Source organism: Sphaerodactylus townsendi, linkage group LG04, assembly GCF_021028975.2.
Source record: "Sphaerodactylus townsendi isolate TG3544 linkage group LG04, MPM_Stown_v2.3, whole genome shotgun sequence".
Taxonomy (NCBI): Eukaryota; Metazoa; Chordata; class Lepidosauria; order Squamata; family Sphaerodactylidae; genus Sphaerodactylus; species Sphaerodactylus townsendi.
Window position 1 is genome coordinate 145,826,912 of NC_059428.1, and position 27,516 is coordinate 145,854,427.

Here is a 27,516-nt window from a genome sequence, read left to right on the forward strand (position 1 = left end):
AATCTGGAGAACCGGGTTTGATTCCCCGCTCTGCCACTTGAGCTGTGGAGGCTCATCTGGTGAACTAGATTAGCTTGTGCAGTCCAACACACGCCAGCTGGGTGACCTTGGGCTAGTCACAGCTCTTCGGAACTCTTCTTCTTCCTCTTCTTCCTCCTCTTCCTCCTCTTCTTCTTCTCTGTGGATGAGTTCTGAAATGGCTTCATAGGCTACAGAAATAAACTATTTCTTTAAAACATCGCTTTTTAAAAAACCCACCTTAAGAGGAGGCACGCATTTCACAGAATTACCTTGCCTTCGGAAAATCCAAAGAGCCCCTCTGGATCAGACCAGTGGTTCCTCCATTTACTCTGGTCCCCTTTCATGGTTTTAAACACTTTTCCTAGAAGTTTCTTTGGAGCAAAAGTTGATCAGCTTCACACCCACGTCCTTAAATGGCGTGCGGATTTGAAAAGTGCCTTATTCCACAGCTCCGCTCACAACCGGAAGTCTAGTTCACGTAGCCTGCTCATCCTTTCATCCTTCCGATGTCTGTAAAATGAGCACCCAGCGTGCTGGGGGGGGAAGGGTAGTCGGCTGGGGAAGACGCTGGCAAACCACCCTGTGAACATACCCTGCCCAGTAAACATGATGATGTGACATCGTCCCATGGATCAGTAACAACCAGATGTTCGCCCTGCAGACAACAGTGAAACGTTCTTGTTTTCTAACGCACACTTAATGTGAAATGGTTCACCAGAGCTCTCAATTAGCGGCTGTACCTGAATTAAACAGAGAACTTAGAAGGATGGAATTTAATATTTAATAACAATAGGCACTTCAATTAGCACGCCAGGTGCCAGGTGTTCACACTGCAGAAGCGACCGGATAAGAAGAATGTGGGCTGTTAACTGGTCTAGCCGGTAAAAATCTCACCGCTCGAGCCGCGTTAGATAATAAAACAGTTCGCAGAAAGTCTAACCAGAAAGCCCCAAAGCCCTGAGGTTTATCGTGCGTGCTCCGCGATAGCACGGAAGTTTTATATTCAGCGGTCGAAAAGCACAATAACAAATTACCTAAGAAAGCTGTGGTTTTTGTTATGGAAAACTTGGGAGTGAGGGGAGTTTCCAAACAATATTGGACATGCAGCCAGTGTGGTGTAGTGGTTAAGAGCAGGTGGATTCTAATCTGGGGAACCGGGTTTGATTCCCCACTCCTCCACCTGAGTGGCAGAGGCTTATCTGGGGAACCAGATGTGTTTCTGCATTCCTACATTCCAGCTGGGTGACCTTGGGCTAGTCATAGTTCTTGGGAACTCTCTCAGCCCCACCTACCTCACAGGGTGTTTGTTGTGGGGTGTGTGTGTGTGAAGGGACAGGAAATTGTAAGCCCCTTTGAGTCTCCTTACAGGAGAGAAAGGGGGGATATAAATCCAACTCTTCCTCTTTATACGAGTGTGTTGTGCGCCTGGAGCACATAGGTGTTCTACGCAATAGCATGATTTGTGCAATCTCACCACACACAGCACACACACAATTTTCTACAAATGCCTTCCTCACAATCCATGGTTGAGAGACAGGGTTCATTCCAGCGCCTCCACCCCACAGAGATGTGATTTTCTCAGCCTAGCTTATGATATCGGGTGGCAGGATCACAGCCAGAACCTTGTTACAAGATATTGGAGGTTTCCTACGACGAAAAGCTGCTTTAAAAAAATAGTTGCGGCAGCATTATTTTTGAGAAGGAGGCATTTATGTGCTCAGTTTCAGGGCCAAGCCGTTTCCAAGACGATTGCGTTGTTGGCGGCTCCTACCTTTCGCCCTACTTTGCGGGTTCGGGTTTTTTAATCCACCCTACTACAGTGTCAGGATTATATATTGATCCGTTTAGTCTGTGGCCAGCTGGCGAGACCTATCAGGTCAACAAGTTCCTTTGACTGTAATTGTGGAGGCTGTGGTTGTCAAGATTGATGAGCCCGGCGGAAGATGCTGAGCGAAGCAATAGGCGGAGTTCTGTGTGGTACAGAAAGGTGACTTCTCGGCGTCGCGCTGCTTGAGCATCATCAGGAGTGTTTCACCCAGTCGAATCCAGCCTGCCCAATTCTAGAGTGGCTCTCCAGTACCCTGCTAGAAAAAGCCATTCCGATTTCCATTGCTGTTAACTTGGGCATGTATTGGGCACCTGCCGTCCTTGAGAGGATTTACGACCCACGGGAAACAGGAACCCAGCTGTCCGCAGCCATCGTGAGCTGACATCTTTCGCCCCAACGGACCAACCTGCGAATCGTGAGGTCGGGGCGGGAAATCACACCTGTGAAGCAGCGAGCTCCTTCAGTTCTGTGTTCCAAACCTGCTTCTGTGCGTAGCTTGGGCATGCATTTGTCTGCATGTGTATAGGTAGGCCAATGTTTGCAAGAACTGTTCATGAGGTAGGCTGGAGAGAAAACAGGACTGAAGGAGCGTGGGTGTGCGTTAGACGAACTCATGTTTTCTGCACAAGTATGTGTAACCATAAATACCTGGGTTGCCCTTACTCTGCAATCCTAGTGACATTTTTCTGAGGTTTCTCCTACACTAAACTGTTGTGGGGAGGGGGGGGGGAATACACACATACCCTCACACAGCCTTATAGTGCCACCTTGTGGCCACAGATTTCCTGAAACTTCTTGCAGGCAAAGGTGAAGAATGAATTGGACAGGATGAAAGATAACATTGCCGTTTCCACAATACATAAAAAAACCCACCCCGCAATTCGTCCTCAGTTCTTCCTTATTTAGCATTATTCCGATTAACATTTGTCTGGAAACAGTAGCAGGAAATTGGGCTTTGGGGCAGAGGTGTATCATAGAACTGCCGCTAGCTTATTTTACTAACTTAGATTTTTTTTTTCTTTTAGAAGCCCAACATGAACGGGATTGTAAAGCCACCTTTCCTTAGGTAAGCTTTTTAAATTTCACGGCACTGTTGACAAACAACAACAATTATGGGGTGCCGTGTGGTTTCCGGGCTGTGTGGCCGTGTTCTAGCAGCATTCTCTCCTGACGTTTCGCCTGCATCTGTGGCTGGCAGCATCTTCAGAGGATCCTCTGAAGATGCCAGCCATACAGCCCGGAAACCGCACAGCACCCCAGTGATTCCGGCTGTGAAAGCCTTCGACAATACATCAACAATTATTCTTGCCAGGAGCGGAGGACTGGGAATTGTAATTTTTTTTACCTCCGTTGGCTCTTGGGAGTAATGGAAACAAACACACACCCCTCTTTTTTTAAACACTTCTGGAAATGGGTCGCAACGGTCTCGGCCAGGAGTCCCCAACCTTTTTGAGCCCGAGGGCACTTTTCGAATACTGACCCAGCCTCAGGGGCACAGCCCAAAAAGCTCCAAAATGCAAATTTTGAAGTCTAAGAAACTCTCTTGAACTAGCCAGCGTGGTGTAGCGGTTAAGAGCAGGTGAATTATAATCTAGAGGACCGAGTTTGATTCCCCATGCCTCCACCTGAGTGGCGAAGGCTTATCTGGTGAAACAGGTGTGTTTCCACATTCCTACATTCCTTGGGCAAGTCTTAGAACTCTCTCAGCCCCACCTGCCTCACAAGGTGTCTGTTGTGGGGAGAGGAAGGGAAAGGAGCTTGTAAGCCTCCTTGAGTCTCCTTAGAGGAAAGGCGGTATAAATCCAAACCCTTCCTCTTCTTCTATTTGAAAACAAGATTTCCCAAGGCTCAGACTCCTAATTTACCAAACCATTCAAGGCCAGCAACGGCCATTAAACTGGATTCTGGGACAACTCACAACATGATCCTATATTGTCTTCCGTGGAAACATGTGCTTAAAATTGAGCCTTTCGTCCCCATCTTGGCCCTCCTGAAGAACCAAATGCTTACTCATGGCATGTAATTAATAATAATAATAACCTTGCTACTTGTGGGTTTATAGAAAGTCACTTGATAATAATTTCTATCCTTTTCCCTTCGCAGCGGCGAGAACCCATTCGCTACCGTGAAACTCCGGCCCACAGTCACAAACGACCGGTCAGCACCCATAATCCGATGAACGTCATTAGCTGGGGGAAAAAATGTCTTACCCCTCCCTCTTTGCGAATGCTGTTTTCGCCAATATGATTTCTCAGAGGCTGTCTAAAAAAGTTTCTCAAAACTTTTTCTAAGTGCGATTGACCTGTGTGGTTAGCAAACAAAGGACTTCTCAGACTTGCAAAAAGAAAGGGGGGGGTTGCTTCTTTATATTCGCTAAATATTGCCTTCGGTTACGCCGCTTGAAATTATCTTGATTTTTACAGCGTGCCTTGATTAGAATGATAGAATTGTGAAAATAAAGGGGGAGGGCCCTTCGGTACTGTCATTATCCCCATAATTAATCCTTGGAAAAATATTTCTCTGTTGCCTGTCGTATGGTTAATTCTATGGGTAAGTCCTAATTATTTAAGTTCGCTTGTGCCGTTTACGTAGACGTGCAACTCCGCTGCAGCTGATTTTTTTTTTGGAACCGGAGAAACCAGCTAAGGATGGCTTCAACAGTTCACCAATAGAACGTTGTGTAAAATAATAAAATGTTCATATCGGTTAAGCCATATTCACATTAGCCATCGGTACAGAGGTCTTAGGATGAAATAAAAATAAAATATTTATCTTCCGAATGTTCACGTCCGTGTGTTTCCAGGACTGTCTTTCAAGAGCCGGCGTGGTAGTGTGACAGACCGGGACCTAGGTTTGAATCCACGCTTCTATCAGGGAAGCTCACTGTGGAACCCTCAAATTCTTGGCCTGGCCCACCTTGCAGGGTTGTTGTGAGACAATATAGGAGGGCAGAACACTATTCTAAGCTGTTTTGGACCCCAAACATAGGGAGAAAGAATGGATCTAAACGGAGAATCGCAAAAATTAATGGCTGCCGCACATCCGCCTCTGTACAGAAGGGAAATCACCGTAAAGCCCGCAAAATCTTGTTAGTGTTGGATCAGATTTCATGGCTCCGTTCCTCTGCGCACTTTCATGCCGCTTAACGGTACGATGGAGCTTTGCCGTTCCAGAGGCTGCACGTCGCTGTCCCTTCAGAAGCTGAGGCCCTGCCTTTGTCTTGCTTACAAACCTCAGGAGTGAAACTAGCAACATTTCTCGAGGCATCGGCCTTCTTTTTTTAACCACAAGATCGAGAACGCAGCTGAACACGGTGTAAAATTAGTAATGCTAAAAGCCCCAGAAAAACAGGAAGAGACAGAGAAACAGAACTTGGTCCCCAGTTGAGTCTGAAAAGGAACAAAACAACTGCTATTTATAGCAGAGGTCCTGTTTTAGGAATGCTAATGTTAACTCCTAGGTTCTTCTGCAGCACAGAAGAGTGGGGGGGGGGGGTTTAACCAATATTTATCCAAATTGAAAAGACTCAAAGTGGCTGACAAATCCCTTTCCACTCCCCACAACAGGCACGTGGAGCCAGTGACGTAACTAGGCAAACTGGAGCCCTGGGCAAAACCTGAGTTTGATGCCCCCCCAGGCACATGCCCAATGCAACGCGCACCCCCCCCTTGTAGCTACGCCCAGTGGCGTATCTAGGCAAACTGGAGTTTGGCGCCCCCCCCATGGGCAGCCACCCTCCCCCACTGTGACCAAGCAATGATTTTTTACACCAGGTTGTTTCAAAGTCACCATCACATTATAGAACATGCCCCAACTCACAAATCTGAGCACAGCAATAAGCCATGCCACACAGCAGAAATAATTTTTGAAAACATTTTCAAAATGCTTTCAAAATGTTTTATTACTGCTATGAAAACATTTTATGGTGTTGTATCCAGTACCCCCAATTGGGGGAAACAGCATCACTTTCAATGTTTCAAAGGAGAATCTGGGCTCCCTAGTTTAAACAAGTGATGCTGGAATCCACCCCCAAACAGCATCATTTTCAATGGTGTTTAAACTAGGGAGCCCAGATTCTCCTTTTAAATCTACCTTAAAGGGAGAATCTGGGGTTCCCAGTTTAAACAACATTGGAAGTGATGCTATTTTGGGGTTGATTCTCCCCCACCCTGAAGCAGCATCACTTTCAATATTTAAACTAGGGAACCTCAGATTCTCCAACTAAATCCATGTCAAAGGCGGGGGGATTTAAAAGGAAAATCTGGGGAAATTTGGGAGGTGCCTGCTGGCAGGGATGCAATTGTTAAGCTAGCAGCATGAAACTTTCAGGGCTATCTTTGGGAGACTCCCCTAATGATACCACCCAGGTTTGGTGAATTTTTGGTTCAGGGGGTCCAAAGTTATGGACCCTCAAGATTCTTAACCCCATCTTCTGTTAGCTCCCATTGGAAACAATGGATGATGGGGCTTAACCCCTTTGGGAGTCCATAGCTTTGGACCCCCTGGACCAATTTCTTTCCTAAAAACAGGTAATTATCAATCAAGGCCTACTGATGATACCACCACTTGGAGTTTAATTGAAGTTTGGTTCAGGGGGTCCAAAGGGTATCGACCCTCCAAAGGTGTAGCCCCCAGCTATGCTGTTAGCTCCCATTGGAAACAATGGGGGGATGGGAACACCCTTTGGGAGTCCATAGCTTTGAGACTCCACAGAACCAGAACCTCACCAAAAAACCTGGGTGATAGCATCAGGAGAGTCTCCCAAAACATCCCGGAAATTTTGGTGCTGCTAGCCTAAAAACAGCACCCTCTGCAGGCCAAAAATGGAAAAACACTGAAAATACAAAAAATCCCCCAAACAAACCTGCGCCCCCCACAGGGCTGCGCCCAGGGCAACTGCCCACTTTGCCCAATGGGAGGAACGCCTCTGGGTGGAGCTGAGACAGTTCCGAAGAACTGTGACCGGCCCAAGGTCACCCAGCAGGCTTCACCTGCGGGGAGGAGCGGGGAATCGAACCCGGTTCTCCAGATTAGAGTCCACCGCTCTTAACCGCTACGGCCCGCAAGCTCTCACAAAACCCCCAATTATGTAGTCCATTGAACTGATAAGCACGTGCCAACTTTTCAGGGATGGGGGCTACTTTCAACGACAACACAAGATGGAATTTAAGCTTAAAATATAGAGGCAGTTTTCTAAGCCACACACACTCAGTTAGACAGCCCCCCCCCCCTTCAAGCGTGGTCGTAACACTGCCACAGTTTTGTCAAAAAGCCGCTCTTCCCCTCCTCCCCCCACCCCAGCAAGGAACATCCATTTATTGTGGCAGTGGCGTCGGAGGTTAAGAGCTCGTGTATCTAATCTGGAGGAACCGGGTTTGATTCCCAGCTCTGCCGCCTGAGCTGTGGAGGCTCATCTGGGGAATTCAGATTAGCCTGCACACTCCCACACACGCCAGCTGGGTGACCTTGGGCTAGTCACAGCTTCTCGGAGCTCTCTCAGCCCCACCCACCTCACAGGGTGTTTGTTGTGAGGGGGGAAGGGCAAGGAGATTGTCAGCCCCTTTGAGTCTCCTGCAGGAGAGAAAGGGGGGATATAAATCCAAACTCTTCTATTGTGAAGATGCGAAAAAGAGCTGCTTTTATTTCATTTTTCCAAAGGTGCATTTAAACAAGAAACCAGGTAGGATTTGCGTCCTGCAATACAAATGGCCCCCGGGACAGTTTGACATGCAAGAGACACAGCCTCATCACAATTAATAGAAAATTAGCTCTGAAGCGTCGACATGATTGTACAGGACAGCGACATTGCGGGGAGGGAGGTTCTACAATACAGTTTCGGCTCCCCAAACCCTCCGGGCGTTCACATATCGAGGGATCCCTTAACCAAACGTCGCCCCGCAGTTGGGACACCTTCGTTGCCTCAGCGCCAGGCAGAACAGGATCCCGATGGGGAAAAACACGATGGCGCACAGGACCCCCAGACAGGTGAAGGTATCTTCCAGGACTCCAACTCTGTAAGATGAGAGAGGACAGGAAATTATGAGATTGCTACAGCCGCGATGGGACATCTTCGGGGCGGGGGAGAGAGAGAAACCGGACACGTTGCAGCTTGCGTGGAAAAGAGGAGTGTTCCCAGCAGGGCTTTTGCCAACCAGAGGTGAAAAATGGAGCCCAGAGACAAAATCTGAATTTCCCTTCCCCCCCCCCACCCCCCCACCCCCACACAGGCACCCAGGTCTACCGCCCAGAGGCCAGGTCTACTGCCTGGAGCACGTGCCAGCGTCCAGGTCTACCACTCAGAGCCACTGCCGGCATCCAGGTCTATGTGCACCTGGGGACATGGGTTACCCCATGTCCCCATAGGCGGTACGCCCAGTGGTGGGATCCAGAAATTTTAGTAACAGGTTCCCATGGTAGTGGGATTCAAACAGTGGCGTAGCGCCAACGGGGATGGGCGGGGCACGACGGGGCGTGGCCGATCATTCCGGGGGCGGGGCATTGCTGGCCAGGGCTGTGGCAAGGACGCAGCCGCTGCGCCGGTCCTTGGGCGGGAAACGAATGCACGTAGGCGCAGGCTGCCACACACGCCAGCGCACCTCCTGCTAGACTGCTTCAAGTTCTGCGCGCTACTGCTGAGGAGCGGAGGAGGGGCGTAACGAAGGCAAAAATCACGTGGCAAAACAACCAATTAGTAACCCCCTCTCAGCACACACAAATAATTAGTAACCTACTCTCAGGAACCTGTGAGAACCTGCTGGATCCCACCTCTGGGTACGCCCCTGTTGCCAACCAGGGATGGTTCTCCAAGGTGCCTTCTGCACATGCAAAATAATGCACTTTCAATCCACTTTGCAGCTGGATTTGTCTGTGCGGAATAGCAAAACCCACTTTCAAACAATTATGTAAGTGGATTAAACGTGCATTATTCTGCATGTGCGGAAGGAGCCCAAATCTTTCACAGCAGCCGGCAGAGGATTCCTTTGGTCCTCAAAACACACCACTGCTGAAAGTTAGAGATCCCCAAAGGGGGTGGCGCTGTCCCCCTGGGGGCGATGGAAACATCAGAGGGGCCAGTGAGGAATTTGGGAGCGGCAGGGTGGCGGCAGAGAATTTTGGGATGGTAGGGCAGTGGCGTACCTAGGCAAACTGGAGCCCTGGGCAAAACCTGAGTTTGATGCCCCCCCCCCCCCAACAACAACAATAACCTTTATTGGGCATTGAAAAAATAAAAGAAAGAAAGAAAACAAGCATTGGCAGGAAAGGGGTGGATTTAAAAGGAGAATCTGGGGAAATTTAGGGTGTGCCTGCTGTCAGGGGTGCAATTATTAAGATAGCAGCACCAAAATTTCAGAGTATCTTCGTGAGCCCCTACTGATGATACCACCCAGGTTTGGTGAAGTTTGATTTAGGGGGTCCAAAGTTATGCACCCTCAAAGGTGTAGCCCCCATCTCCTATTAGCTCCCATTGGAAACAATGGGGAATGGGGACACTCCCTATGGGAATCCCTAACTTTGGACTCCCTAAACCAAACCTCACCAAACCTGGGTGATATCATTAGGATAGTCTCCTGAAAAATCCCTGAAGTTTTGGTGCTGCGCAGCTAGCCTAAAAACTGCGCCCCCTGCAGGCCAAAAACAGAAAAAAACATTGAAAATTCAAAAAATCCCACCTGCATTTTGGCGCCCTCCCCCACAAGGTGGTGCCCTGGGCAACTGCCCCCTTTTCCCAATGGGAGGAATGCCTCTGCGGTAGGGCACCCATTGCCCAGCCCCCAGTCTGCCAATCTCTATGGAGGACAGCCCCCCCTCCCAACTTGGGGTACTGATCTGCCACCACCCCTGCTGCCGCCAGCCCTCTTGCAAGGGAACAGCTGAGCCAGCTCACCGGCCAGGGCAGACGGCGGAAGCTGCTGCCCCCTTGGACCCGGCAGGAAGCTGTCCCAGATGCCGTGTTGACTCTGAGAATCCGCACGGCTCTCCCCATTCAAAATGCCTTCGGAGAACTCCGAGGGCTCAGCAGGAGCAATCTACCTGAACACATTAGTCTGCTTTCCTGTCCCTGCCAGCCCCCAAAGTTCCCACTCCACACGGGGGGCCCCGCCCGCCACCCAACAGAGGGCACCCTGCTTGGCGAAGGGAGAGACTTCAACCGATCCTTCCCTTATTAGCTGGCTTGCTGGATTTAACTGTCATCCTCTGCTGGCAAGGGAAGGCAAGAAAGAGCGAGAAGGGGGGGGGGGGCTACCGTGTTTCCCCGAATATAAGACTGTGTATTTTACTATTTTACCGAATATTTTACTGTGCAAAGCAGCCAAAATAATATAAGACTGTGTCTTATATTAATTTTTGCTCCCAAAGATGCGCCATGTCTTATTTTCAGGGGATGTCTTATTTTTCTGTGTTCTGTTCGTCGGGCAAACAAAAACTTTGCTATGTCTTACTTTCGGGGGATGCCTTATATTTCGCACTTCAGCAAAACCTCTACTATGTCTTATTTTTAGGGGATGTCTTATATTCGGGGAAACAGGGTATTAAGGAAAACACCCTGCTAGCTTGCAACCAGGGTAAGGCCCCTTCCACACAGGCAGAACAATACACTTCCAATCCACTTTCAACACACTTTGCAGCTGGATTTTACTGTGAAAAGCAGCCAAATCCCCCTGCAAACAATGGTGAAAGTGGATTAAAAGTGCATTATTCTGCCTGTGTGGAAGGGGACTCGGAGCGTGCTTCATGCCGTGGGGGGTGGGAAGGTTTGGGAGGCACCCGCTCCCCGAGGAATAAAAGGATCATGCAGAGGAAGGAAACGGCCAAACCCCCCTCTGTTGAACTCTTGGCTTGAAAACCCTCCCGGGTTGCCATGAGTCAGTTGCGACTTGAACACATTCCCGTACCCACGAGGTGGGCTAAAGAGAGAGAGGTTTTGTGCCGAAAGGACCAGGCGGCCGAAGCTTATTGCAGGCGAAGCATCTGAGGACTGGAAACCGTCTAGCGGCACATTACGTAAGGTGTGCCCAGAGCCACAAGGACGGAGAAGGAATCGTCGGACGGAAGTCGGCTTTAGCTCTCTGGGCTTCCTGCCCAGGAAGGGTTCATTGTTCTACTTCCTAGAGGTGACCTCCCCAAGAAATCCGCCCCAAAGCCATTCTGACGCCCAGGGAGATATGTCTTTAGAAAGGGAATCCAACAAACGTCTCCCTCGATTTAATTCCGCTCCGTGGATCTCCGTGCAAAAAAGAAACCGGAGCAATTTCTCTTCCCACAACTGATTTTTTTTTTCCCCTGTTGGAACAAGAGCCTTCATTCCCCAGATCTGACTACCCAAAAAACTGCCATTTGAGAGGGGGTCAAATTCTCAGCTTGGGAGAGTTGCTGGTTTCTTCCAAGTTTACTTAACAGCACTGCAAGTGTTTGTTTTAGCAGAGTTCTGGCAGCTGCTGGGATTGGAGGGGGGGGGGGTGTTTCGAAAAAGGAAAGGAACTGGAATGACCTCAGATCTCGGGCTCGCAATGTGCTTGCCGGCCGATTCTCAACTGATAAAGGGGAAGCGAGAAAGGACCGGTTGCGCAAAATTAAATGTACACAGTAAGCAGAGTTGGAAAAATCTGGGGGAAATCGGCTAGACAAGAACCTTTCCACCACAGAAGAGACTTCATCCCACTAAACTTAAAAGAGTCTGCAATCAGGGCACCTGATAGATGCCTGTTCTAGGAACGGGCCTGTGTTCGAATCTTGCCCCGTGTTTGTCAATAGGGGAAGGGAAAGTAAATAAGCAAGATGGAAGCCATATTGTCCAGCATGGTATAGGGGTTAAGAGCAGGTAGACTCTAATCCAGCGAACCAGGTTTGATTCCCCACCGCTCCATGAGCGGTGGACTCTTATTTGGTGAATTGGATTTGTTTCCCCCTCCTACATTCCTGCTGGGTGACCTTGGGCTAGTCACAGTTCTCTCTGAACTCTCAGCCCCACCTGCCTCACAAGGTGTCTGTTGTGGGGGGGAGGAGGAGGAGGAGGAGGAGGAGGAAGAAGAGGAAGAAGAAGAAGAAGAAGAAGAGTTTTGGATTTATATCCCCCCTTTCTCTCCTGCAGGAGACTCAAAGGGGCTGACAATCTCCTTGCCCTTCCCCCCTCACAACAAACACCCTGTGAGGTAGGTGGGGCTGAGAGAGCTCCGAGAAGCTGTGACTAGCCCAAGGTCACCCAGCTGGCGTGTGTGGGAGTGGACAGGCTAATCTGAATTCCCCAGAGAAGCCTCCACAGCTCAGGCGGCAGAGCTGGGAATCAAACCTGGTTCCTCCAGATTAGATACATGAGCTCTTAACCTCCTACGCCACTGCTGCTCTACAAAAGAGTTTGTAAACCACCTTGAATCTCCTTACAGGAGAGAAAGGTGGGGTATAAATCCAAACTCCTCTTCTTCTTTTCGACTCCCAACCAAGGATGCTGTCATAACTGGAAAACACACAGGTAGGATTCATTTTTGTCCAGTCTGTCAAAATGGCTCTAGACAGCTCCTCTGGCTTCATTTTGCCCGCTCCAAAGCTCCGACTGGCGGGATTCTCACATTACACACGATCCCAAAGTTCACAAGTGCACAATTTGCTGGGCAGGTTTGTAAATCAATGAGTCCCACAGAGCTAGCTGTCCAACAGATACAGTTGGCACAACTGTTCGGCGGCCCCTGTTACATTTACACCAACTAAATTGTAAACCCAGTAACCCACAAAGCCAAGACCTGTTCTTAGCTCGGTGCAAAATATGGGCCAGACTCCTTCGTGTTTTCAAAAGCTACCAAGCGCTGATAATATATCATTTCGCCGCGATCAGCTGTTGCAGCGTAAGGGAGAAGAGCTGCGACGTTCCCCGTTAAAGACCGGCTAATCTTAGGTATAAAACCGAAGTTGGCCCAGGGAAACCTAATCAGCTTGGCTGTGCCTTAAAGCCAAACCGCTCCGAGACGGCCTAAAAATAGAGCAAGCTTATTTATACCCCGAGCCAGAGTCCGTGTTTGACCCGCAGCTGCTCGGAGACGGATTTAGACTGAAAGTCTCATCCGTGTCACCTCGTGAGAAATGGAAGGGTTGGTACAGTACCGAGAGCATTACCGTGGGCCGTCACCAGCTCTATAAGGCCCATTCCGCGCGTGCAAAATAACACTTTCGATCCACTTTCACAACGGTTTGCGAATGGGTTTTGCTGTTCCGCGCAGCTGCAAAATGCATAAAAAGTGGATTGAAAGTGCATTGTTTTGTGTGCAGCAGGAGCAGCAGTGGCGTAGGAGGTTAAGAGCTCGTGTATCTAATCTGGAGGAACCGGGTTTGATTCCCCGCTCTGCCGCCTGAGCTGTGGAGGCTTATCTGGGGAATTCAGATTAGCCTGTACGCTCCCACACACGCCAGCTGGGTGACCTTGGGCTAGTCACAGCTTCTCGGAGCTCTCTCAGCCCCACCTACCTCACAGGGTGTTTGTTGTGAGGGGGGAAGGGCAGGGAGATTATAAGCCCCTTTGAGTCTCCTGCAGGAGAGAAAGGGGGGATATAAATCCAAAACTACTACTCCTCCTCCGTCTCTCCTCGTAGGGCATGGATTCCAGACCTTTTACCATTTGTCACCGTCCTCTGGACCTGTTCCAGTTTGTCAATATCCTTCCTTGCACCCAAGTTCTAATAATTACGAGAAAGAAAAAAAGTCCCCGCTGTCTGCTTTCTCCACCCAAAGCAGAGATTTATCACGTCTCCACTGAGTTATGTATTCAAACTCGCCCATCTTTCTTCATGCTCCAACTTTCATAATTTCTGCTCTGAAGTCTCTTTTTTTTTTAAACTCAGCCAACCAGAATGGCCCACTGTATTCCAAACAAGGCCACGTCACAGCTTTCCACAAGAGCGTTACGATATTGGGCATTTTATCTCCAATCACAGAATCATAGAGTTGGAAGAGACCCCCAAGGGCCATCCAGTCCAACCCCCTGCATTGCAGGAACACACAATCAAAGCACTCCTGACTGATGGCCATCCAGCCTCTCTTTAAAAACCTCCACAGAAGGAGATTCCACCACACTTCAAAGGTAGTGCATTCCAGTGTCGAACAGCCCTGACAGTCCAGAAGTTCTTCCTAATGTTTAGGTGGAATCTCTTTTCCTGCACCTTGAACCCGTGACTCCTGGTCCTAGTCTCTGGAGCTGCAGAAAACAAGCTTGCTCCCTCACCACCTTCAAGTATCTAAACAGGACTATCATGTTTATAATCTTCACCAAAGTAAACATCCCCAGCTCCCCAAGTCTCTCCTCGTAGGGCTGTGATGGCGAACCTTTTCGAGACCGAGTGCCCAAATTGCATCCCAAAACCCACTTATTTATCGCAAATTGCCAACACGGCAATTTAACCTGAATACTGAGGTTTTCGGTTAGAAAAAATGGTTGGCTCCGAAGCGTATGTTACTCAGGAGTAAGCTTGGTGGTAATTGGTGGCTTTGCTTTGAAGCAACCTGCAACTCTTCCAACAGGTGAATCACAACCCTAGGAGCGTTTACTCAGAACAAACCCCATTGCCAGCAACCAAGCTTACTCCCAGGTAAAGGATCACGCTTTAGTTCTTCGCATGAAAATCAGTGCGGTTTAACAGCACTTAACAGGGTTACCTACACTGCTTCCCCAAAACTAGGTCTGAGGTTTTAGGCTAATAATTGAGCCCAGCAGCCCAGACCAGCCTAGATGTGTGGGGGGGGGGGGGACTGTTTGCGTGTGCCCACAGAGAGGGCTCTGAGTGCCACCTCTGGCACCCGTGCCATAGGTTCGCCACCACCGTCGTAGGGCATGGATTCCAGACCTTTGATCATTTTGGTTGCCCTCCTCTGGACCCGTTCCAGCTTGTCAATATCCTTCTTGAATTGCAATCCCTCTCCTAATAATTAACAGGATGGGGTTTTGTGTTTTTTTCCCCATTACACACCAGGCCCACATTTTCATGCATCTGCCCGCCCCAACCGCCGGATCTCTTTCAATTCCCATCTCCGTCAGCATTTATTCAAAACCGACACTTCTTCTAACACGCCTCACCTTATACTTACCTGTTTACAGTGGGACCCAGAATTATCTGCTTGAGAACTAGGTTTTCAAGAGAGAGTGAAAAAGAGCGAGAGCAGAGGAGAGAACGTGAGCGAGAGACGAACGTACCTGCAAGCAGGACAACCGCCGACGACAACAACGGAGGCCGTGGGAAGAGGCTGCTGAATTATTGTGTACGTGGTGCTGGGGTAGTTATGCGGAGGAGGGGCCGGAGGCACGGCGTAGGCTGGAAAACAGAGATACCAAGAAGCGCGTGAAGTTGCTTTAAAAGATGACCTCCATATTCGACCACCGTAGCAGGAACGAGTCAAATTCTGCAAAGGACTAATTTTATTCTCTTATTTTGTACTCGGTGCCTCGACGAAAGGGACACACATCCCCTTAAATTCATCTCGCTCCCATACAGTTGCCCTGATGTCTTGGCCATCACGGGAGACAAGATGCTGGACTAGACGGTCTGATCCAGCAGGACTCTTTGTACATTCTTAAGGCCCCTTCCGCACATGCAGAATAATGCACTTTCAATCCACTTTGCAGCTGGATTTTACTGGGCAGAATAGCAAAACCCACTTGCAAACAATGGCGAAAGTGGATTGAATGTGCATTATTCTGCATGTGCGGAAGGGGTCTGAGTTCGAAACGGCAGCCGGAACATGGCGTTGCATTTCTCCCCCAGGACAAATCAAGAGCAGATTCCGCACAGAAGAAGAATAGTTTGGATTTATATCCCCCCTTTCTCTCCTGCAGGAGACTCAAAGGGGCTGACAATCTCCTTGCCCTTCCCCCCTCACAACAAACACCCTGTGAGGTAGGTGGGGCTGAGAGAGCTCCGAGAAGCTGTGACTAGCCCAAGGTCACCCAGCTGGCGTGTGTGGGAGTGCCCAGGCTAATCTGAATTCCCCAGATAAGCTTCCACAGCTCAAGCGGCAGAGCTGGGAATCAAACCTGGTTCCTCCAGATTAGATACACGAGCTCTTAACCTCCTACACCACAGCACAAACATAATGTCTTCGGGACATTATATCAAGTGTTTGGGGGAAGAACGTCGCCCAGCTCTCTGCCCCAAAATGAGTTCAGCCCATTCTATTTCTCTCAGCTGTGTATAAAAAGCATCCTTTCCCAAACGTCCCCAAATCTACACTATGGAGAAAACATTGGTCTGCCTCAAAGGCTGTTGGGGGGGGGGGGGATCTGATAACATTAGTGTTGCCAACATCCAGGTGGTGGCTGGAGGCTCCCGCTATTAAAACTGGCCTCCGATCAACAGAGAGCAGTTCTAGAGAACAGGCCTGTTCAGGAAAGTGGACTCTATGATATTATACTCCACTGAAGCCCCTCCCTAAACCATGCCCTCCCTAGACTCCGCCCCCCCACTTTACGGGTATTTCCCAACCCAAAGCTGGCCACCCTAATGATCATCATACTTATACTTTATTGTTGTGAATAGATTGGGTACGTTTGTTGCTTTGGGGTTTCATTTTGGAAAATCAGCACTTCAAAAAAGAAACACCCAGCGTTGGTTATATTTCTAAATTGGGGTTTTTTTGTTGACCCTGTTCGGGACACAAGGCTGCTATTGCAACACAAAATGACAAATTGTCTTCCTGAGTTCGTTTCGGCCCCGGCAGGTGGGCCGATGACCGCACACAGGGATAATCATTAACCCGAAAGAGCTTGTTTCAACGGCACAAACGCAAACCCAGGGTGGCCAAGCCAAATTCCGGTCGTTCGTTCCCGGCAGAGAAGTCTGCTTAGCAAACAGTTGCATTTGGGCCAACGTGAAGCCTTATGACCATTGTTCCCAACCTGGGGTAGATGTACCCCCCCCCCCCCCCCCCACTTTGCAAGGGTACGTGCCAGAGCATTTTGGGGTATGCAAAAAAAATGCAATAAAATTATGTTTGGTAATATATGTAATACAGTTGTAGGGGAATGGGTTGCCAAAGGGTACGTGAGTGAAAAAAGGTAGGAAAGTCCTGCCATATGAGGCTTGGGAGATGTTTAGGGCTGGGAGGATGCCATAGAGAATCTACCCTCCGAAGCAGCCCTTTTCTCCAGCGTGGTGTAGTGGGTAAAACTAGGGAGCAGCAGTGGCGTAGGAGGTTAAGAGCTCGTGTATCTAATCTGGAGGAACCGGGTTTGATTCCCAGCTCTGCCGCCTGAGCTGTGGAGGCTTCTCTGGGGAATTCAGATTAGCCTGTGCACTCCCACACATGCCAGCTGGGTGACCTTGGGCTGGGCTCAAGCAGCTTCTCGGAGTTTCCTCTGTGGCCCCACCCACTTCTGCCAGGGTAAGTCGGCTGTGAGGGGGGAAGGGCAAGGCGAAGAAGAAGAGTTAGTTAGCTAGCATTTGGATTTGATAGCTCTCCTTTCTCTCCTGGTGAGGAGACTCCAAAGGGGCTGATAAATCTCCCTAGCCCCTTCCCCCCTCACATGGGGGTGGGGGGGGGGGGGGGTGGGGGGGGGGGGGGGTGGGGGGGGGGGGGGGTGGGGGGGGGGGGGGGTGGGGGGGGGGGGGGGTGGGGGGGGGGGGGGGTGGGGGGGGGGGGGGGTGGGGGGGGGGGGGGGTGGGGGGGGGGGGGGGTGGGGGGGGGGGGGGGTGGGGGGGGGGGGGGGTGGGGGGGGGGGGGGGTGGGGGGGGGGGGGGGTGGGGGGGGGGGGGGGTGGGGGGGGGGGGGGGTGGGGGGGGGGGGGGGTGGGGGGGGGGGGGGGTGGGGGGGGGGGGGGGTGGGGGGGGGGGGGGGTGGGGGGGGGGGGGGGTGGGGGGGGGGGGGGGTGGGGGGGGGGGGGGGTGGGGGGGGGGGGGGGTGGGGGGGGGGGGGGGTGGGGGGGGGGGGGGGTGGGGGGGGGGGGGGGTGGGGGGGGGGGGGGGTGGGGGGGGGGGGGGGTGGGGGGGGGGGGGGGTGGGGGGGGGGGGGGGTGGGGGGGGGGGGGGGTGGGGGGGGGGGGGGGTGGGGGGGGGGGGGGGTGGGGGGGGGGGGGGGTGGGGGGGGGGGGGGGTGGGGGGGGGGGGGGGTGGGGGGGGGGGGGGGTGGGGGGGGGGGGGGGTGGGGGGGGGGGGGGGTGGGGGGGGGGGGGGGTGGGGGGGGGGGGGGGTGGGGGGGGGGGGGGGTGGGGGGGGGGGGGGGTGGGGGGGGGGGGGGGTGGGGGGGGGGGGGGGTGGGGGGGGGGGGGGGTGGGGGGGGGGGGGGGTGGGGGGGGGGGGGGGTGGGGGGGGGGGGGGGTGGGGGGGGGGGGGGGTGGGGGGGGGGGGGGGTGGGGGGGGGGGGGGGTGGGGGGGGGGGGGGGTGGGGGGGGGGGGGGGTGGGGGGGGGGGGGGGTGGGGGGGGGGGGGGGTGGGGGGGGGGGGGGGTGGGGGGGGGGGGGGGTGGGGGGGGGGGGGGGTGGGGGGGGGGGGGGGTGGGGGGGGGGGGGGGTGGGGGGGGGGGGGGGTGGGGGGGGGGGGGGGTGGGGGGGGGGGGGGGTGGGGGGGGGGGGGGGTGGGGGGGGGGGGGGGTGGGGGGGGGGGGGGGTGGGGGGGGGGGGGGGTGGGGGGGGGGGGGGGTGGGGGGGGGGGGGGGTGGGGGGGGGGGGGGGTGGGGGGGGGGGGGGGTGGGGGGGGGGGGGGGTGGGGGGGGGGGGGGGTGGGGGGGGGGGGGGGTGGGGGGGGGGGGGGGTGGGGGGGGGGGGGGGTGGGGGGGGGGGGGGGTGGGGGGGGGGGGGGGTGGGGGGGGGGGGGGGTGGGGGGGGGGGGGGGTGGGGGGGGGGGGGGGTGGGGGGGGGGGGGGGTGGGGGGGGGGGGGGGTGGGGGGGGGGGGGGGTGGGGGGGGGGGGGGGTGGGGGGGGGGGGGGGTGGGGGGGGGGGGGGGTGGGGGGGGGGGGGGGTGGGGGGGGGGGGGGGTGGGGGGGGGGGGGGGTGGGGGGGGGGGGGGGTGGGGGGGGGGGGGGGTGGGGGGGGGGGGGGGTGGGGGGGGGGGGGGGTGGGGGGGGGGGGGGGTGGGGGGGGGGGGGGGTGGGGGGGGGGGGGGGTGGGGGGGGGGGGGGGTGGGGGGGGGGGGGGGTGGGGGGGGGGGGGGGTGGGGGGGGGGGGGGGTGGGGGGGGGGGGGGGTGGGGGGGGGGGGGGGTGGGGGGGGGGGGGGGTGGGGGGGGGGGGGGGTGGGGGGGGGGGGGGGTGGGGGGGGGGGGGGGTGGGGGGGGGGGGGGGTGGGGGGGGGGGGGGGTGGGGGGGGGGGGGGGTGGGGGGGGGGGGGGGTGGGGGGGGGGGGGGGTGGGGGGGGGGGGGGGTGGGGGGGGGGGGGGGTGGGGGGGGGGGGGGGTGGGGGGGGGGGGGGGTGGGGGGGGGGGGGGGTGGGGGGGGGGGGGGGTGGGGGGGGGGGGGGGTGGGGGGGGGGGGGGGTGGGGGGGGGGGGGGGTGGGGGGGGGGGGGGGTGGGGGGGGGGGGGGGTGGGGGGGGGGGGGGGTGGGGGGGGGGGGGGGTGGGGGGGGGGGGGGGTGGGGGGGGGGGGGGGTGGGGGGGGGGGGGGGTGGGGGGGGGGGGGGGTGGGGGGGGGGGGGGGTGGGGGGGGGGGGGGGTGGGGGGGGGGGGGGGTGGGGGGGGGGGGGGGTGGGGGGGGGGGGGGGTGGGGGGGGGGGGGGGTGGGGGGGGGGGGGGGTGGGGGGGGGGGGGGGTGGGGGGGGGGGGGGGTGGGGGGGGGGGGGGGTGGGGGGGGGGGGGGGTGGGGGGGGGGGGGGGTGGGGGGGGGGGGGGGTGGGGGGGGGGGGGGGTGGGGGGGGGGGGGGGTGGGGGGGGGGGGGGGTGGGGGGGGGGGGGGGTGGGGGGGGGGGGGGGTGGGGGGGGGGGGGGGTGGGGGGGGGGGGGGGTGGGGGGGGGGGGGGGTGGGGGGGGGGGGGGGTGGGGGGGGGGGGGGGTGGGGGGGGGGGGGGGTGGGGGGGGGGGGGGGTGGGGGGGGGGGGGGGTGGGGGGGGGGGGGGGTGGGGGGGGGGGGGGGTGGGGGGGGGGGGGGGTGGGGGGGGGGGGGGGTGGGGGGGGGGGGGGGTGGGGGGGGGGGGGGGTGGGGGGGGGGGGGGGTGGGGGGGGGGGGGGGTGGGGGGGGGGGGGGGTGGGGGGGGGGGGGGGTGGGGGGGGGGGGGGGTGGGGGGGGGGGGGGGTGGGGGGGGGGGGGGGTGGGGGGGGGGGGGGGTGGGGGGGGGGGGGGGTGGGGGGGGGGGGGGGTGGGGGGGGGGGGGGGTGGGGGGGGGGGGGGGTGGGGGGGGGGGGGGGTGGGGGGGGGGGGGGGTGGGGGGGGGGGGGGGTGGGGGGGGGGGGGGGTGGGGGGGGGGGGGGGTGGGGGGGGGGGGGGGTGGGGGGGGGGGGGGGTGGGGGGGGGGGGGGGTGGGGGGGGGGGGGGGTGGGGGGGGGGGGGGGTGGGGGGGGGGGGGGGTGGGGGGGGGGGGGGGTGGGGGGGGGGGGGGGTGGGGGGGGGGGGGGGTGGGGGGGGGGGGGGGTGGGGGGGGGGGGGGGTGGGGGGGGGGGGGGGTGGGGGGGGGGGGGGGTGGGGGGGGGGGGGGGTGGGGGGGGGGGGGGGTGGGGGGGGGGGGGGGTGGGGGGGGGGGGGGGTGGGGGGGGGGGGGGGTGGGGGGGGGGGGGGGTGGGGGGGGGGGGGGGTGGGGGGGGGGGGGGGTGGGGGGGGGGGGGGGTGGGGGGGGGGGGGGGTGGGGGGGGGGGGGGGTGGGGGGGGGGGGGGGTGGGGGGGGGGGGGGGTGGGGGGGGGGGGGGGTGGGGGGGGGGGGGGGTGGGGGGGGGGGGGGGTGGGGGGGGGGGGGGGTGGGGGGGGGGGGGGGTGGGGGGGGGGGGGGGTGGGGGGGGGGGGGGGTGGGGGGGGGGGGGGGTGGGGGGGGGGGGGGGTGGGGGGGGGGGGGGGTGGGGGGGGGGGGGGGTGGGGGGGGGGGGGGGTGGGGGGGGGGGGGGGTGGGGGGGGGGGGGGGTGGGGGGGGGGGGGGGTGGGGGGGGGGGGGGGTGGGGGGGGGGGGGGGTGGGGGGGGGGGGGGGTGGGGGGGGGGGGGGGTGGGGGGGGGGGGGGGTGGGGGGGGGGGGGGGTGGGGGGGGGGGGGGGTGGGGGGGGGGGGGGGTGGGGGGGGGGGGGGGTGGGGGGGGGGGGGGGTGGGGGGGGGGGGGGGTGGGGGGGGGGGGGGGTGGGGGGGGGGGGGGGTGGGGGGGGGGGGGGGTGGGGGGGGGGGGGGGTGGGGGGGGGGGGGGGTGGGGGGGGGGGGGGGTGGGGGGGGGGGGGGGTGGGGGGGGGGGGGGGTGGGGGGGGGGGGGGGTGGGGGGGGGGGGGGGTGGGGGGGGGGGGGGGTGGGGGGGGGGGGGGGTGGGGGGGGGGGGGGGTGGGGGGGGGGGGGGGTGGGGGGGGGGGGGGGTGGGGGGGGGGGGGGGTGGGGGGGGGGGGGGGTGGGGGGGGGGGGGGGTGGGGGGGGGGGGGGGTGGGGGGGGGGGGGGGTGGGGGGGGGGGGGGGTGGGGGGGGGGGGGGGTGGGGGGGGGGGGGGGTGGGGGGGGGGGGGGGTGGGGGGGGGGGGGGGTGGGGGGGGGGGGGGGTGGGGGGGGGGGGGGGTGGGGGGGGGGGGGGGTGGGGGGGGGGGGGGGTGGGGGGGGGGGGGGGTGGGGGGGGGGGGGGGTGGGGGGGGGGGGGGGTGGGGGGGGGGGGGGGTGGGGGGGGGGGGGGGTGGGGGGGGGGGGGGGTGGGGGGGGGGGGGGGTGGGGGGGGGGGGGGGTGGGGGGGGGGGGGGGTGGGGGGGGGGGGGGGTGGGGGGGGGGGGGGGTGGGGGGGGGGGGGGGTGGGGGGGGGGGGGGGTGGGGGGGGGGGGGGGTGGGGGGGGGGGGGGGTGGGGGGGGGGGGGGGTGGGGGGGGGGGGGGGTGGGGGGGGGGGGGGGTGGGGGGGGGGGGGGGTGGGGGGGGGGGGGGGTGGGGGGGGGGGGGGGTGGGGGGGGGGGGGGGTGGGGGGGGGGGGGGGTGGGGGGGGGGGGGGGTGGGGGGGGGGGGGGGTGGGGGGGGGGGGGGGTGGGGGGGGGGGGGGGTGGGGGGGGGGGGGGGTGGGGGGGGGGGGGGGTGGGGGGGGGGGGGGGTGGGGGGGGGGGGGGGTGGGGGGGGGGGGGGGTGGGGGGGGGGGGGGGTGGGGGGGGGGGGGGGTGGGGGGGGGGGGGGGTGGGGGGGGGGGGGGGTGGGGGGGGGGGGGGGTGGGGGGGGGGGGGGGTGGGGGGGGGGGGGGGTGGGGGGGGGGGGGGGTGGGGGGGGGGGGGGGTGGGGGGGGGGGGGGGTGGGGGGGGGGGGGGGTGGGGGGGGGGGGGGGTGGGGGGGGGGGGGGGTGGGGGGGGGGGGGGGTGGGGGGGGGGGGGGGTGGGGGGGGGGGGGGGTGGGGGGGGGGGGGGGTGGGGGGGGGGGGGGGTGGGGGGGGGGGGGGGTGGGGGGGGGGGGGGGTGGGGGGGGGGGGGGGTGGGGGGGGGGGGGGGTGGGGGGGGGGGGGGGTGGGGGGGGGGGGGGGTGGGGGGGGGGGGGGGTGGGGGGGGGGGGGGGTGGGGGGGGGGGGGGGTGGGGGGGGGGGGGGGTGGGGGGGGGGGGGGGTGGGGGGGGGGGGGGGTGGGGGGGGGGGGGGGTGGGGGGGGGGGGGGGTGGGGGGGGGGGGGGGTGGGGGGGGGGGGGGGTGGGGGGGGGGGGGGGTGGGGGGGGGGGGGGGTGGGGGGGGGGGGGGGTGGGGGGGGGGGGGGGTGGGGGGGGGGGGGGGTGGGGGGGGGGGGGGGTGGGGGGGGGGGGGGGTGGGGGGGGGGGGGGGTGGGGGGGGGGGGGGGTGGGGGGGGGGGGGGGTGGGGGGGGGGGGGGGTGGGGGGGGGGGGGGGTGGGGGGGGGGGGGGGTGGGGGGGGGGGGGGGTGGGGGGGGGGGGGGGTGGGGGGGGGGGGGGGTGGGGGGGGGGGGGGGTGGGGGGGGGGGGGGGTGGGGGGGGGGGGGGGTGGGGGGGGGGGGGGGTGGGGGGGGGGGGGGGTGGGGGGGGGGGGGGGTGGGGGGGGGGGGGGGTGGGGGGGGGGGGGGGTGGGGGGGGGGGGGGGTGGGGGGGGGGGGGGGTGGGGGGGGGGGGGGGTGGGGGGGGGGGGGGGTGGGGGGGGGGGGGGGTGGGGGGGGGGGGGGGTGGGGGGGGGGGGGGGTGGGGGGGGGGGGGGGTGGGGGGGGGGGGGGGTGGGGGGGGGGGGGGGTGGGGGGGGGGGGGGGTGGGGGGGGGGGGGGGTGGGGGGGGGGGGGGGTGGGGGGGGGGGGGGGTGGGGGGGGGGGGGGGTGGGGGGGGGGGGGGGTGGGGGGGGGGGGGGGTGGGGGGGGGGGGGGGTGGGGGGGGGGGGGGGTGGGGGGGGGGGGGGGTGGGGGGGGGGGGGGGTGGGGGGGGGGGGGGGTGGGGGGGGGGGGGGGTGGGGGGGGGGGGGGGTGGGGGGGGGGGGGGGTGGGGGGGGGGGGGGGTGGGGGGGGGGGGGGGTGGGGGGGGGGGGGGGTGGGGGGGGGGGGGGGTGGGGGGGGGGGGGGGTGGGGGGGGGGGGGGGTGGGGGGGGGGGGGGGTGGGGGGGGGGGGGGGTGGGGGGGGGGGGGGGTGGGGGGGGGGGGGGGTGGGGGGGGGGGGGGGTGGGGGGGGGGGGGGGTGGGGGGGGGGGGGGGTGGGGGGGGGGGGGGGTGGGGGGGGGGGGGGGTGGGGGGGGGGGGGGGTGGGGGGGGGGGGGGGTGGGGGGGGGGGGGGGTGGGGGGGGGGGGGGGTGGGGGGGGGGGGGGGTGGGGGGGGGGGGGGGTGGGGGGGGGGGGGGGTGGGGGGGGGGGGGGGTGGGGGGGGGGGGGGGTGGGGGGGGGGGGGGGTGGGGGGGGGGGGGGGTGGGGGGGGGGGGGGGTGGGGGGGGGGGGGGGTGGGGGGGGGGGGGGGTGGGGGGGGGGGGGGGTGGGGGGGGGGGGGGGTGGGGGGGGGGGGGGGTGGGGGGGGGGGGGGGTGGGGGGGGGGGGGGGTGGGGGGGGGGGGGGGTGGGGGGGGGGGGGGGTGGGGGGGGGGGGGGGTGGGGGGGGGGGGGGGTGGGGGGGGGGGGGGGTGGGGGGGGGGGGGGGTGGGGGGGGGGGGGGGTGGGGGGGGGGGGGGGTGGGGGGGGGGGGGGGTGGGGGGGGGGGGGGGTGGGGGGGGGGGGGGGTGGGGGGGGGGGGGGGTGGGGGGGGGGGGGGGTGGGGGGGGGGGGGGGTGGGGGGGGGGGGGGGTGGGGGGGGGGGGGGGTGGGGGGGGGGGGGGGTGGGGGGGGGGGGGGGTGGGGGGGGGGGGGGGTGGGGGGGGGGGGGGGTGGGGGGGGGGGGGGGTGGGGGGGGGGGGGGGTGGGGGGGGGGGGGGGTGGGGGGGGGGGGGGGTGGGGGGGGGGGGGGGTGGGGGGGGGGGGGGGTGGGGGGGGGGGGGGGTGGGGGGGGGGGGGGGTGGGGGGGGGGGGGGGTGGGGGGGGGGGGGGGTGGGGGGGGGGGGGGGTGGGGGGGGGGGGGGGTGGGGGGGGGGGGGGGTGGGGGGGGGGGGGGGTGGGGGGGGGGGGGGGTGGGGGGGGGGGGGGGTGGGGGGGGGGGGGGGTGGGGGGGGGGGGGGGTGGGGGGGGGGGGGGGTGGGGGGGGGGGGGGGTGGGGGGGGGGGGGGGTGGGGGGGGGGGGGGGTGGGGGGGGGGGGGGGTGGGGGGGGGGGGGGGTGGGGGGGGGGGGGGGTGGGGGGGGGGGGGGGTGGGGGGGGGGGGGGGTGGGGGGGGGGGGGGGTGGGGGGGGGGGGGGGTGGGGGGGGGGGGGGGTGGGGGGGGGGGGGGGTGGGGGGGGGGGGGGGTGGGGGGGGGGGGGGGTGGGGGGGGGGGGGGGTGGGGGGGGGGGGGGGTGGGGGGGGGGGGGGGTGGGGGGGGGGGGGGGTGGGGGGGGGGGGGGGTGGGGGGGGGGGGGGGTGGGGGGGGGGGGGGGTGGGGGGGGGGGGGGGTGGGGGGGGGGGGGGGTGGGGGGGGGGGGGGGTGGGGGGGGGGGGGGGTGGGGGGGGGGGGGGGTGGGGGGGGGGGGGGGTGGGGGGGGGGGGGGGTGGGGGGGGGGGGGGGTGGGGGGGGGGGGGGGTGGGGGGGGGGGGGGGTGGGGGGGGGGGGGGGTGGGGGGGGGGGGGGGTGGGGGGGGGGGGGGGTGGGGGGGGGGGGGGGTGGGGGGGGGGGGGGGTGGGGGGGGGGGGGGGTGGGGGGGGGGGGGGGTGGGGGGGGGGGGGGGTGGGGGGGGGGGGGGGTGGGGGGGGGGGGGGGTGGGGGGGGGGGGGGGTGGGGGGGGGGGGGGGTGGGGGGGGGGGGGGGTGGGGGGGGGGGGGGGTGGGGGGGGGGGGGGGTGGGGGGGGGGGGGGGTGGGGGGGGGGGGGGGTGGGGGGGGGGGGGGGTGGGGGGGGGGGGGGGTGGGGGGGGGGGGGGGTGGGGGGGGGGGGGGGTGGGGGGGGGGGGGGGTGGGGGGGGGGGGGGGTGGGGGGGGGGGGGGGTGGGGGGGGGGGGGGGTGGGGGGGGGGGGGGGTGGGGGGGGGGGGGGGTGGGGGGGGGGGGGGGTGGGGGGGGGGGGGGGTGGGGGGGGGGGGGGGTGGGGGGGGGGGGGGGTGGGGGGGGGGGGGGGTGGGGGGGGGGGGGGGTGGGGGGGGGGGGGGGTGGGGGGGGGGGGGGGTGGGGGGGGGGGGGGGTGGGGGGGGGGGGGGGTGGGGGGGGGGGGGGGTGGGGGGGGGGGGGGGTGGGGGGGGGGGGGGGTGGGGGGGGGGGGGGGTGGGGGGGGGGGGGGGTGGGGGGGGGGGGGGGTGGGGGGGGGGGGGGGTGGGGGGGGGGGGGGGTGGGGGGGGGGGGGGGTGGGGGGGGGGGGGGGTGGGGGGGGGGGGGGGTGGGGGGGGGGGGGGGTGGGGGGGGGGGGGGGTGGGGGGGGGGGGGGGTGGGGGGGGGGGGGGGTGGGGGGGGGGGGGGGTGGGGGGGGGGGGGGGTGGGGGGGGGGGGGGGTGGGGGGGGGGGGGGGTGGGGGGGGGGGGGGGTGGGGGGGGGGGGGGGTGGGGGGGGGGGGGGGTGGGGGGGGGGGGGGGTGGGGGGGGGGGGGGGTGGGGGGGGGGGGGGGTGGGGGGGGGGGGGGGTGGGGGGGGGGGGGGGTGGGGGGGGGGGGGGGTGGGGGGGGGGGGGGGTGGGGGGGGGGGGGGGTGGGGGGGGGGGGGGGTGGGGGGGGGGGGGGGTGGGGGGGGGGGGGGGTGGGGGGGGGGGGGGGTGGGGGGGGGGGGGGGTGGGGGGGGGGGGGGGTGGGGGGGGGGGGGGGTGGGGGGGGGGGGGGGTGGGGGGGGGGGGGGGTGGGGGGGGGGGGGGGTGGGGGGGGGGGGGGGTGGGGGGGGGGGGGGGTGGGGGGGGGGGGGGGTGGGGGGGGGGGGGGGTGGGGGGGGGGGGGGGTGGGGGGGGGGGGGGGTGGGGGGGGGGGGGGGTGGGGGGGGGGGGGGGTGGGGGGGGGGGGGGGTGGGGGGGGGGGGGGGTGGGGGGGGGGGGGGGTGGGGGGGGGGGGGGGTGGGGGGGGGGGGGGGTGGGGGGGGGGGGGGGTGGGGGGGGGGGGGGGTGGGGGGGGGGGGGGGTGGGGGGGGGGGGGGGTGGGGGGGGGGGGGGGTGGGGGGGGGGGGGGGTGGGGGGGGGGGGGGGTGGGGGGGGGGGGGGGTGGGGGGGGGGGGGGGTGGGGGGGGGGGGGGGTGGGGGGGGGGGGGGGTGGGGGGGGGGGGGGGTGGGGGGGGGGGGGGGTGGGGGGGGGGGGGGGTGGGGGGGGGGGGGGGTGGGGGGGGGGGGGGGTGGGGGGGGGGGGGGGTGGGGGGGGGGGGGGGTGGGGGGGGGGGGGGGTGGGGGGGGGGGGGGGTGGGGGGGGGGGGGGGTGGGGGGGGGGGGGGGTGGGGGGGGGGGGGGGTGGGGGGGGGGGGGGGTGGGGGGGGGGGGGGGTGGGGGGGGGGGGGGGTGGGGGGGGGGGGGGGTGGGGGGGGGGGGGGGTGGGGGGGGGGGGGGGTGGGGGGGGGGGGGGGTGGGGGGGGGGGGGGGTGGGGGGGGGGGGGGGTGGGGGGGGGGGGGGGTGGGGGGGGGGGGGGGTGGGGGGGGGGGGGGGTGGGGGGGGGGGGGGGTGGGGGGGGGGGGGGGTGGGGGGGGGGGGGGGTGGGGGGGGGGGGGGGTGGGGGGGGGGGGGGGTGGGGGGGGGGGGGGGTGGGGGGGGGGGGGGGTGGGGGGGGGGGGGGGTGGGGGGGGGGGGGGGTGGGGGGGGGGGGGGGTGGGGGGGGGGGGGGGTGGGGGGGGGGGGGGGTGGGGGGGGGGGGGGGTGGGGGGGGGGGGGGGTGGGGGGGGGGGGGGGTGGGGGGGGGGGGGGGTGGGGGGGGGGGGGGGTGGGGGGGGGGGGGGGTGGGGGGGGGGGGGGGTGGGGGGGGGGGGGGGTGGGGGGGGGGGGGGGTGGGGGGGGGGGGGGGTGGGGGGGGGGGGGGGTGGGGGGGGGGGGGGGTGGGGGGGGGGGGGGGTGGGGGGGGGGGGGGGTGGGGGGGGGGGGGGGTGGGGGGGGGGGGGGGTGGGGGGGGGGGGGGGTGGGGGGGGGGGGGGGTGGGGGGGGGGGGGGGT

At 65.7% G+C, this 27,516-nt stretch overlaps 3 protein-coding genes across 3 annotated transcripts in view; 2 read left to right on the plus strand and 1 right to left on the minus strand.

Annotated features, from left to right (window-relative positions):
- Nucleotides 1–4,629, plus strand: part of BAIAP2L1 (BAR/IMD domain containing adaptor protein 2 like 1) — a 57,540-nt gene extending 52,911 nt beyond the window's left edge. Inside the window, exons 14-15 of the mRNA XM_048495383.1 lie at nt 2,875–2,915; nt 3,953–4,629. Coding sequence (XP_048351340.1) covers nt 2,875–2,915; nt 3,953–4,028 — 117 coding nt within the window. The 3' untranslated portion in view covers nt 4,029–4,629. The remainder of the gene's footprint in view (nt 1–2,874; nt 2,916–3,952) is intronic.
- Nucleotides 4,630–7,459: 2,830 nt separating this feature from the next.
- BRI3 (brain protein I3) lies at nt 7,460–15,342 on the minus strand. The gene is made up of 3 exons (XM_048494147.1): nt 15,291–15,342; nt 15,024–15,177; nt 7,460–7,861 (listed from the first exon to the last, which is right to left on the minus strand). The coding sequence occupies exons 1-3, from the start codon at nt 15,340–15,342 to the stop codon at nt 7,729–7,731; spliced, it is 339 nt and encodes a 112-aa protein (XP_048350104.1). The 3' UTR covers nt 7,460–7,728.
- Nucleotides 15,343–16,847: 1,505 nt separating this feature from the next.
- The window catches only part of TECPR1 (tectonin beta-propeller repeat containing 1), a 35,958-nt gene continuing 25,289 nt past the window's right edge, over nt 16,848–27,516 (plus strand). The window contains exon 1 of the mRNA XM_048494148.1: nt 16,848–16,862. Within this exon, the coding sequence (XP_048350105.1) occupies nt 16,848–16,862 (15 nt within the window). The remainder of the gene's footprint in view (nt 16,863–27,516) is intronic.

Excerpts from the sequence above, each read along its gene's own strand:
- BRI3 (XM_048494147.1), bottom strand. The coding sequence starts at position 15,342 with ATGGCCAAGACATCAGGGCAACTGTATGGGAGCGAGATGAATTTAAGG. Across the intron at positions 15,178-15,290 it reads CGAGATGAATTTAAGGGGAT|CAACTTCACGCGCTTCTTGG; the intron begins GTGTGTCCCTTT and ends CATCTTTTAAAG. Across the intron at positions 7,862-15,023 it reads GGCGGTTGTCCTGCTTGCAG|AGTTGGAGTCCTGGAAGATA; the intron begins GTACGTTCGTCT and ends CTCATCTTACAG.